The following is a 12,719-nucleotide window of genomic DNA, read 5'->3' as shown; positions in this document are numbered from 1 at the left end:
CTGTTATTGTCAACAAAAGTATAAAAATATTAGACTTGGAATAGTAGAAATTAAATTAAAATAAATAAATAATAAGAAATAAATGAATGAGTAAATAAATAAATACATTATAAGTATTTATGAATTAAAAAAAAAATTATACGCAAGAATCGAACCCGAGAACTCAGGCTTATGAATCTGACTCGTTACCACTCTGCCACAGGACGCTTGAATAGAAATACGTATAATTTATATATAAAGTGCTAAAAAACTTTAAGTTCGATTTTCTTGATTATATTTGAGTATTGCACTTTAGTATTTTACAGGTAGTACACTCACATGGTGTACTACCTCTACAACAAAGATCAGCAAAATCCGTTACCCCAAAGCCGTAGGCTCTCCTTGTAAGTCTAATTATGCTGTGATTTTAATGTCATTTCTAACTACTGCTTGACTCCTCCCACCAGACCCGTAACTAGGATTTTGGATGCCTATGGCCAAGAATAAAAATGGCACCTTTTTAAATTTTATTCTAAAAAAATGCTATTGTAAAAAATTATTTAATGACATTTAAATACTATATAAATATAAAAATTTTTTTGTGTTATTAATTTTGAATACATATTATTCCAAAACTTTCTCATTGGTGCCTTTACTAAATTGGTGGAGGCCACATTGGCCATACCCTACTAATGGCTCTGTCTCCCACCACTAGAGTTCTAGCTAGTTTATTCAGCTTCTTTTATCTATGCTAACTTCTACTACTGACGTCATTGCTTTTGTCTCATCATACAATTTGCAAGATTGCTGCTTGTATTGGACTAAATGTATCTTATTATAACTATCACAAAGTTATACTCTCATTCTAAATCATTAACTCATTCTAAATGACTTCGAAATGTAAAATTATCATATGTCGGTATAACAGATTCTGAATACATTTTAACAGAAAATAACAATCCATTTCATTGATTTCAATTAATTAATTTTATCACAATCTGATGCAGCATCTATTTGAATAATTGTATTGGTTACTTTATCCTTTTCAACCAGTTCATTTGCGACAATTGTTGCAATCATAATTTTAACTTCATCCACCATTTTGTCCAGTTGTCTAACTAAGAATAGCCATTCAATGATGCTCAGAACATTCTTTGCTCCGCCCACTAAGCCACTCAGAATTCTAACTTAGATGTTCTGCATTACTGAACACAGCCCTGGTCTTGCCTTGGCTTTACTGTACCACTTATTTAGATGGTGAAATATACTCACTGCTCTTGGAAGAACTTAACACCGACCCAATATGGAAAAGAGATCCAACAGAGGAACAAAAGATGGCAATTCTAGATGCTTTGTACCAAATCTAGGGAAGGGGATTTTGCATGGTGACATTAGGAAAGGAAACATTTTATTAGACAGGCACGACAATCAACAGGCCTACTTCATTGATTTTGCATGGATTAGTTGCCATAACTTTTTCATGAATTAGTGAGTATCCAAGGTTTTGTCTTGCCAGAATAACAATGCATTTTCTATTAACGGGAAAGTGGAGGATATCATTTTTCTGCATCCTACTAACAGGACTCGCAGATTTTACTAATTACCACTATTCCTTATCCTGCTTGAAGGACTATTTAGGTCTTAGTTTACCCAACTACCGCTTGCTAAATTTAAATAACTTTGCTTTATTTTGAAAACATTTTTAATTTCTATTTATTTTTAATAAAATGCAAATACTGATACTATTATAAAATTTAAACAAAATAAAGCACATTTATTTATTTATTTTTTTAAAACAAGAAGAAACCAGGAAAACAAATTTTATTAATTTTTTAAAATTATGGTTCCGTATATAAAAAAACAAAAATGAATTGAGCAAATAAAAAGTAAATTGTTAAAAACTGTTTACATTTTTTTTCCTTCAAATTTTTTAAAGCAGTAGCTGCATTAAGCAAAATAACACATTTTCAATGTAAAATGAGAAGAAACTGGGAAAATTACTTTTAAAAATTAAAATTAACAAAGTACGGAATGTCCAGTTGCATAAACAAGTTCTTTGGAAGAAAGGAAGAAATTATTTTGAACACCATAATTATACAAATGATTTTTCATTCTTTTGACATAGATAGTCCATATAAAATATGGTGTTCAAAATAATTTCTTCCAGTTGTTGATCCACACACAACTGCATTTTTACCACAGTTCTTGCAGAACCAACTTGCTTTCTGCTGTAGGGTCATTCCATGTGAAATCAACCAATGGCCTGAACCTTCAAATTTCATATCTCAGAATAAGATAATTTTTTGTATGTTGGACGTACTATAGAGGTTTATGTTAAAAATCTGAAATTTTACATTTTTTACAATCTGTATTCAAGTTACTGATGTTCAAAATTTCGAAAATTGTGCAATTTCTGCACCATTTTGAAATCTTAAAATGGCTCTATCTTCAAAACTATTTGAGTTACTGCTATTCTCTTCAGAATTTTATAAGCTTAATATGATGTGCAACTTGACTATATTATGAAACATTAATTATTTTCATCTGATTACTAACAACACATGTCTCAATTAGCTGCTTAAAAATGTGTGTATATATAAATATAAAAATTTTTTTGTGTTATTAATTTTGAATACATATTATTCCAAAACTTTCTCATTGGTGCCTTTACTAAATTGGTGGAGGCCACATTGGCCATACCCTACTAATGGCTCTGTCTCCCACCACTAGAGTTCTAGCTAGTTTATTCAGCTTCTTTTATCTATGCTAACTTCTACTACTGACGTCATTGCTTTTGTCTCATCATACAATTTGCAAGATTGCTGCTTGTATTGGACTAAATGTATCTTATTATAACTATCACAAAGTTATACTCTCATTCTAAATCATTAACTCATTCTAAATGACTTCGAAATGTAAAATTATCATATGTCGGTATAACAGATTCTGAATACATTTTAACAGAAAATAACAATCCATTTCATTGATTTCAATTAATTAATTTTATCACAATCTGATGCAGCATCTATTTGAATAATTGTATTGGTTACTTTATCCTTTTCAACCAGTTCATTTGCGACAATTGTTGCAATCATAATTTTAACTTCATCCACCATTTTGTCCAGTTGTCTAACTAAGAATAGCCATTCAATGATGCTCAGAACATTCTTTGCTCCGCCCACTAAGCCACTCAGAATTCTAACTTAGATGTTCTGCATTACTGAACACAGCCCTGGTCTTGCCTTGGCTTTACTGTACCACTTATTTAGATGGTGAAATATACTCACTGCTCTTGGAAGAACTTAACACCGACCCAATATGGAAAAGAGATCCAACAGAGGAACAAAAGATGGCAATTCTAGATGCTTTGTACCAAATCTAGGGAAGGGGATTTTGCATGGTGACATTAGGAAAGGAAACATTTTATTAGACAGGCACGACAATCAACAGGCCTACTTCATTGATTTTGCATGGATTAGTTGCCATAACTTTTTCATGAATTAGTGAGTATCCAAGGTTTTGTCTTGCCAGAATAACAATGCATTTTCTATTAACGGGAAAGTGGAGGATATCATTTTTCTGCATCCTACTAACAGGACTCGCAGATTTTACTAATTACCACTATTCCTTATCCTGCTTGAAGGACTATTTAGGTCTTAGTTTACCCAACTACCGCTTGCTAAATTTAAATAACTTTGCTTTATTTTGAAAACATTTTTAATTTCTATTTATTTTTAATAAAATGCAAATACTGATACTATTATAAAATTTAAACAAAATAAAGCACATTTATTTATTTATTTTTTTAAAACAAGAAGAAACCAGGAAAACAAATTTTATTAATTTTTTAAAATTATGGTTCCGTATATAAAAAAACAAAAATGAATTGAGCAAATAAAAAGTAAATTGTTAAAAACTGTTTACATTTTTTTTCCTTCAAATTTTTTAAAGCAGTAGCTGCATTAAGCAAAATAACACATTTTCAATGTAAAATGAGAAGAAACTGGGAAAATTACTTTTAAAAATTAAAATTAACAAAGTACGGAATGTCCAGTTGCATAAACAAGTTCTTTGGAAGAAAGGAAGAAATTATTTTGAACACCATAATTATACAAATGATTTTTCATTCTTTTGACATAGATAGTCCATATAAAATATGGTGTTCAAAATAATTTCTTCCAGTTGTTGATCCACACACAACTGCATTTTTACCACAGTTCTTGCAGAACCAACTTGCTTTCTGCTGTAGGGTCATTCCATGTGAAATCAACCAATGGCCTGAACCTTCAAATTTCATATCTCAGAATAAGATAATTTTTTGTATGTTGGACGTACTATAGAGGTTTATGTTAAAAATCTGAAATTTTACATTTTTTACAATCTGTATTCAAGTTACTGATGTTCAAAATTTCGAAAATTGTGCAATTTCTGCACCATTTTGAAATCTTAAAATGGCTCTATCTTCAAAACTATTTGAGTTACTGCTATTCTCTTCAGAATTTTATAAGCTTAATATGATGTGCAACTTGACTATATTATGAAACATTAATTATTTTCATCTGATTACTAACAACACATGTCTCAATTAGCTGCTTAAAAATGTGTGTATATATAAATATAGTGTAATTTTCTATTTTTTTTTCTGATTCCTGGTTTTGTTATAAAATATTTAAAAACATTACTTAGTAAATATTATTTTTATCTCAAAATATAGTATGTAGGAGATGGGTTTTTTTTTTAGTTGTTTTAGGTATGTGCATTTAAATTTTTGATGGTTTTATGCAATTTTTAATCTCCTACTTCTTAGTGCACCAGTATTTTTATGATAAAAAATAATGTTTGTTTTTTTTTTAAATTAAATTTTTGTAATTTTATCAAATATATTAGACAAAAAATTTATCAAAAAATAATTATTCATCTTCCATATGAAATGTGTTAAAAAATTAAGTGTGGGAAATTATTTTTTTAGATATTTTCTTAGTTTTTATGCTATTTTTCATGCAAATATAGTAGATTTTGTTAATTTTTTTAATCTCCCACAAGTTTGTCCCAGATATGTATTGGAAAAATATTAAACATTTTTTGTTAAAATATAGTGAGTAGGAGACAAGTTTCTCTTTATATTTTTTGCAATTTTTAAGGTTAGGGCATGTAGAATTTGCGTGAATTTTTTTTATCTCCCACAAATTTTATCCTAATATTAGAGGCAGTCAAATGAAAATGAGACAGATGGGAAAAAAATAAGTAAACTGTTTATTATTTCATAAGTAATTGCCATAACTATTAATACATTTATCCCACTGTGAGACAAGATGGTCAATGCTTCATAGAAAAATGTTTGCGATTGCCCACAGGACCATGATTGTACCCAGGTGTGCACCTTTTTGTCCAAAGCAAATTGACGGCCACAAATGTCTTTCTTTGGGGCTCCAAAAATATGGAAATCACATGGGGAAAAATCAAGAGTGTATGGACTACGCTGCAGAAGTTTCCAGCAAAACTTCTGCAGCATAGTCAAACAACCTTGATAACATGTGGGCGGGCATTATCCTGCAACAGAATGATGCTGTCTGTCAACATTCCTGGATGTTTGGATTTGATGGCATGCTTCAATTTTTGCAAAGTTTCTATGTACCACTGCAAAATTGTGTCAAGGCAGCTGTCAAGTCCTGGATTCGAAAAAAGTCAGAAGAATTTTTCAGTGATGAAATGAAAAAACTTGTTATACGTTGGGAGAAATGTGTTAGCCTTAACGATGACTATGTTGAAAATAAACATATGATTTTGAAGCTTAAGAATTGTACTTTAATGTACTTTTTGCCCAATCTTGATATTTGTTTTTGTTCGTGTTCTACAAGCATGTGTGCATTACTTTTCAGCCTACCCTTGTATTTAAAAATATATAGATCAGAAGCATTTTGTAATTGAAAAAATACATTTTATTTTCCATAATTTCAATATAGGCAAGCTAATAATTTTTTTTTTAAATTTTACTACAAAAATTGAAAACAGCAGAAAATTAAATCTAATACTTACAGCTGTTTGATATTGGAACTGCTGTTGAGGCACATAGACTGGATGTGGATAAATTACAGAATATGCAGTTTGCTGTAAAACAACAGAATGATTAAAACTGATCATATTTTAAATTAGAATGTAAAGTAAAAATTGTTGCATTTAGAAGTTGATTTAATAATTTAAACCTGAGGAGGTGAAAGCTGACATAGATTTTCTGGTGTAGTAAAGAAGGCCATGCCATTCTGATACGTGTATGGCATTCCATTATGATAAAATATGGTCCCATTTGAAGCACTTTGAGTTGGATCTAATAGTAATTAAAATAAGTTTAGTTTATTAATTGATTTAAGTAGATCATATTTAACCAAACCTTAAATTAAAAAATATATATATATATGAATGTCAATTAATGCAGGTTTTATTAATCAGTTTGATTTAAATTGAATTGTGAAAACTGAAAGTAGTATCTTACCCGCACACACATTGAAATCTAATTTGGATAACAACATCATTGATGGTTCATGTCATGACATCTGATGGCACGAGGCAATCTCTGCACCACTAACTTCTGAATTGGTAGTCTTGTTCTTGATTGGTCAGGCTGTCAACTTTCTTTAACACAGGAAGTATATGAAGTGACCATCTGTCTCTCTCTAATCTCTAATCTAATCTGTGGTTGGCTCTTGCTTAGTAGCTTGTTCAGTAACCGAGTTATCATACAGCAACTGAAGAAATATGGCATTTAAAATGTTGTTCATAAACCAAATTAAATTGTTTGAAAAGTGTGGTGTTTTGAAACCCAATGTTTGACTGTGTGTGTGTGTATATATATATATCCATATGTACTGTACTTATTCCTCGATTCACGTAGTNCACAAGCTGTTAAAAAGTAAGAACAGGCTTCGCATGTACTGTACAGTACATTATGCAAGAAGATACTTTATAAGCCTATATATAAATATACAATTAACTACGTGAATCGAGGAATAAGTACAGTACATATGGATATATATATATACACACACACACAGTCAAACATTGGGTTTCAAAACACCACACTTTTCAAACAATTTAATTTGGTTTATGAACAACATTTTAAATGCCATATTTCTTCAGTTGCTGTATGATAACTCGGTTACTGAACAAGCTACTAAGCAAGAGCCAACCACAGATTAGATTAGAGATTAGAGAGAGACAGATGGTCACTTCATATACTTCCTGTGTTAAAGAAAGTTGACAGCCTGACCAATCAAGAACAAGACTACCAATTCAGAAGTTAGTGGTGCAGAGATTGCCTCGTGCCATCAGATGTCATGACATGAACCATCAATGATGTTGTTATCCAAATTAGATTTCAATGTGTGTGCGGGTAAGATACTACTTTCAGTTTTCACAATTCAATTTAAATCAAACTGATTAATAAAACCTGCATTAATTGACATTCATATAATATAAATGACCTCCACATATCCTTGTGTAAAGATATTTAACACATATTAAATAACAAAAATTTATTAATATAATATTATATATTATAATATTAATACATAATGTTTATTAATACTAGGTAGCAATTAATTAAAATTAATAATAATAAAATAATAACTAAAACTCTGGTTTTTACACCAAAACTGAAACTAAAATTAAAAATAAAATCAAAATTAATTAATTTTAATTTAAATCAAAGCAATTAAAACATAATATTTTGGAAAGTGTGGATAAAGTACTTGTCTGTCTTGATTAATCAATCAAGACAAACAATTTATATTGTTATATTTCATCCAGACAGAGTCAAGTCTTTATTTATAGCACTTTTTTTGTAAAGTGATGGTTTTGGTTTTGGTTAATGGTGACAAAACATTTTGCTTTCAATATATAATGAAATATCCATTAACAGACACTCCCAAATAGCAGAACCTCTACTTAATGGACATTTTTACAATCCCCAGACTCTTTAAACAGGACATCTATAATATTTACCTTTAAATACACAACACTTTAAATAATGGATGCTGTGGTCCATAACCTACCTTATGAACTACCTTATGACCTAACCTTCAATATTCTGAAAAAATTAATTACGAAATAGTTTAAAACTAAAAGAACCAGTTCAAATACTCTTTCAGAAGATGAATTTTGACATTTGGCATTAAATAAAGATTGGCTTAGAATAAAAATTGGAGAGAAGGGCAGGTTTTAAAATGCCTAACAATATTCTTTATCTATTAGATAAGATTAATCTGGTTAAGTTGTCAATCACCATTTAGCATCATATATATTAATGTTGTTAAACCTCTGTCTTATTGTTGAAATTAAGCTTATGGTATCAAGAAACCATAAACTTTTCCAGTTATTCATTCATTCCATAAGAACCATAGTATAGTACAAATGAAAAAGAAACAGTTTTAAGGTTAGGACAACAGCATTTATTTGGTAAAAGCTCAAAGACTGTGTTATGAAGACAATTTGATGACCACTTAACAGCTTTGTAGTTAGCTAAAGTAATTTTTAATGAATCATTTATTGAAAAAGGCAAAAATTCTTTAAAAATTACACCTACTCAATAATTACAAAGCAGACAAATCTCTATATTGATTTTTATTCGTTGCTTAGGTCATAAATGATGCTATAAATGTAAGAATACCAAATACCTTTCTTATCCATTGAAGTGGCTATCAAACTGCCTTTGTAACTTGGCATTCAAACTCTTGTTGCCTAAACAGACTTTTGCCCACCATTCTGTTCATAATGACATTTTCATTTTTCTTTTTTGTAAGTTATTTCTGAAGGTCATTTTTGATGAATTAATAATTAATCAACATTTACATTTATGTTTTGTTGTAATTTTTATATTCCACTTAATTAAAATATCCCTATAGAATCTGTCTGCTATTTAGAATTCAATTAAAATGTAATTTTTACAGCTGAAAAAATAAATAATACACTGTATATATATTTTAATTATATATGCTATGTATACTTTTCTTTTTTTTGGTACTTTCACATTCCTAACACAATTTGATGTTTTTGTAATCCATTGTATTCTTCATTTTATAATAACTTTGTTAGAATACAATATGGCCACTAGCATGTACTGTACTTCTAAATAGCGGACAAACTTCTCGGTCCCAACAATGTCTGTTATTGGGAAATTATACTGTTTATATAAAATGGATATAGATATAGATAATATTATATTATATTGCATTTGTAGGCATTTTTAAGCATGAAATACAGCTAAAAAAATATAAAAAATTAAAGGCTTTGTTTTGAGGTTGGAAACAAATTAATTCATTGTATATTGTTTCTTATGGGAAAATTTGTTTTGGTTTAAGAACAAATTGGTTTTCAAACAATTTTTAGGAACAAATTAAGTTCAAAAGCCAAGGTTTGACTGTAATAATAATAGTATAATAATAATAATGAGCAATTATTTTAATTTGACATCATCACAATGCTGCATTGCAATTTTTAACTTATTTAATTTAAAATTTATGCTCTCCATCAAATTAATAATGTCTTGCCCTGTACATCATACTTTTCCTTTAACAACAGAGTTGTATAAGTCATCTATCTAACTCCTTTCAGGGGAACATTTTTGAATTAAAATGATGTGGCTTCCAGTTTGCATTGGAAGTTCATATATAGTTAATCAGTTAGTTTATATATAAATAGTTCAAAATATAACTGTTTTATGGTTATTAAATAATCTCAAAACAGTTATCTCTCAGTATGTTAAAATTATGATTTCATTTGAACATCTTAGGTATTTTAAAATATTTAAAATAAATTTATAAATTATTTTACTTACCATAAACTCTTGTAAATGGCTGAAATAAATAAATATATGATAATTATTTTTATTATTAATATATTTTTAATTAAATCAGAATTAGTACATTTTTATTTAATATTAACTTTATTTTCTTTGGCAATAATTCTGCCAAAGAGAATGAAGTTAAAATTTTATGCATTAATTTCATTAAATAAATAATAGAAAAAATTGTTAATAAATCTATTTTATGTATTATTTGTTGACTATATTTCTACCATAAAAAAAAACACATTTAATTTAATACTTCATTAATTTACCTTAATCAATTTAGTATAAAATAAAAATGATGAAAGTATGTAATAATTTGCATTTATAAATTTAGAATTAATTAAAATGGAATATTACAGCTTATTTTAAATATCAAATTAATAGCCAAATTCCTTATCAAGCTATTTAAGGCTAATTAATCATTAAATAGTTTGATTAGAGATAAGTGGTTAGTAATCTCTTATTAAATTTTAAAATCTCAATTGTTTATTGTGATATTGTCACAATATCAGGATGCAATTTTTAATCATATTTTAATTTTAAAGTTAATCAGGGCTTGCAGCTTATATGTTGAAAAAAAACCATAGTAACCGGCAATGATTAGAGCATTATCATTATCGGTTACAGGCACACCTCGACTTACGTCGTTTCGAGTTACGTCGTTCCCGATTATACATTGCTTGTTAAAAAAGTATATGGAAAAATAAAAATCAAGTTTAAGTCATTTTATTCGACTTTACGTCTGTCCGCCACAAGTATTGAAGTCGTAATATCACTAGAAAAACGTTTAAAGCACATAAAATCATATTAAAATATATACAAGTATGTACTGTATTTACAGTACATGCATTCGTAAATTTAGATTACTTTTTTTGTACTATATTAAAAACTAAAATTTATTTGTTTGTAAGCTTAAAATAGATTTTTATTAACTATATATTATTAAAAATGCATTAATAAATAAAATACAGAACCGGGAATGTTAATTTATGGTTTAGCCTAGTGATAAGTAGATTCGGAGACAAGTAAGTTCGACTTACGTCGTTTTTTGACTTACGTCGTTCTCCTGGAACCAATTACCGACGTAAGGCGAGGTATACCTGTACTTATGAGCCAGTTTCCAGTATATATTATGAGCATTATATATACTAGAATATGAGATAGGACCAGAGTTAGCATAACTGGCAATGCATCCACATGATAAGCAGCAGTTGTGAGTTCGAATCCTGCCCCTGGATGATTCTTTTCATGCCCCTGGATTCTTTTCATGCCCCTGGATGCCTTCTGGATGATTCTGGCAGTTTTTAGGAATTGGAAAATTAAATGGATTTTGTACAATTAACAAATAAGATTCAAGATAAAGCACATTATATTGTTAAGAACTGGAGAGAATCTTCAACACATTAAAATTTTTGAGTTGTTTCTTGAGGTAAAAAATTGACTTTTTTTACTCCTTTTCATTTGCTGAATAAAATTCTCTGAAATATATTCTCTTACTTTGATATTTTATACATTAAGAAAGCAAGTTATTTTAACTTAATGATATTAGCATAATTCAGTAAACAAAAGCTAGCTTACTGAAACATCTTGAATAAAAATGTTATAACAATAATATCATAAAGTACTCAGCAAATCACTATACATATAACTAACACCTTATTCTTGCCGAGAAATATAATTTATTTGAAACAGACAAACGTTTTCAGCCTGATTCACAGGCCATCCTCAGGTTTAGAACACATTTGAATTAAAAGATTCCATCAATGGAATACAAAATTCAAAATTAAATAAGATAAAATTAAAATAAATTAAAGTATTAAATAACCAACAGAGTAACATAAAACAAAAATAAAAAATATAAAAATGTAAAAAATGTATATAGAAGTATTAATAAATGCAATTACTAACACATGCAATAAAACTACTATTTTGATTGGTTAGAGCTCTTATTAAACTTCTTAACTATAAACTTCCATGCAGAGGGAAGACTTTCTGCATCTCTCGCATTTAAACAGTCTTCTTGTATTCTACTCCTATAAATCTGCAACTTTTCTGCTGTCAACACCAAAGATAGAGAAGATAAAGGTTTTATGATGGTTGCCTCATTCCATTTGACTACAGCTCCTGTTGCTTGTGCAATTTGGGATAAAATTGTTGCATTAGACCCCTTTCTGATATTATAACTATGTTCCTTGATTCTAAGCCCTAAACTCCTGGTGGTTACTCCAATATAGTCTTTTTTAACGCCCAATTGCATGTTCTCATATGGAATTCTATAAACCCCTGCTTTCTCTTCTGACATTATATCATCCTTATCATTCCTGAGGACTTTGTATAAATTAGGGGCCCTTTTTATAAGCATCCTCGAACCTTTTCTGTGAGCAATCTCTTTCATGACTCTATTCATACTTTCATTATATGTAAATTTTACGATTCTATTGGGAGGACTTTTAAAAGACTTCCTAACCATTCCCAGAATTGCACTTTTTTGGTAACCTAGGGTCTTGGCTACGTTTATTATTCTATTTATTTCTTTCCTCCTGTCTTGTACTCTTTCACAATATAAAAATGCCCTTCTTATTAAAGCTCTGAAAGCTGCAATTTTATATTTATACGGATCCTTGGATTGGGAGGGAATATACAATGGGCTGTGGGATGGTTTAATAAAAACGCTAGTGGACAGGTGGCCTTTTTTGAATGTAATATCGATGTCGAGAAAATGCAGATTCAAGGAACTCTTCTGCTCCAATCTTAAAGTAAGGCCATCATTGTTATCATTGATCTTATCCAAAAAATCCTTAATTCTGCTGTTATTTCTCCATAATATAAGTAGGTCATCAACGTATCTGCTAAAATACATGATATCCTCCTTAAAACCATGAAAAATTCTTCTTTCCAG

The 12,719-nt window shown here is 29.1% G+C and overlaps 1 protein-coding gene across 1 annotated transcript in view; it reads right to left on the bottom strand.

Moving 5' to 3' along the window:
* LOC111638385 (protein boule-like) overlaps positions 1–12,719 on the bottom strand; it is a 64,383-nt gene that overhangs the window by 29,315 nt on the left and 22,349 nt on the right. The window contains exons 5-8 of the mRNA XM_023384084.1: positions 11,476–11,487; positions 9,809–9,827; positions 6,183–6,304; positions 6,016–6,087 (exon numbers count right to left, since the gene is read on the bottom strand). Coding sequence (XP_023239852.1) covers positions 6,016–6,087; positions 6,183–6,304; positions 9,809–9,827; positions 11,476–11,487 — 225 coding nt within the window. The remainder of the gene's footprint in view (positions 1–6,015; positions 6,088–6,182; positions 6,305–9,808; positions 9,828–11,475; positions 11,488–12,719) is intronic.

Source organism: Centruroides sculpturatus, unplaced genomic scaffold (assembly GCF_000671375.1).
Source record: "Centruroides sculpturatus isolate CEXI.00-Female unplaced genomic scaffold, Cexi_2.0 scaffold985, whole genome shotgun sequence".
In the NCBI taxonomy this organism is placed as follows: domain Eukaryota; kingdom Metazoa; phylum Arthropoda; class Arachnida; order Scorpiones; family Buthidae; genus Centruroides; species Centruroides sculpturatus.
The sequence above is the reverse complement of the archived record's forward strand: the minus strand, read 5'-3'. Positions and strand labels throughout refer to the sequence as shown.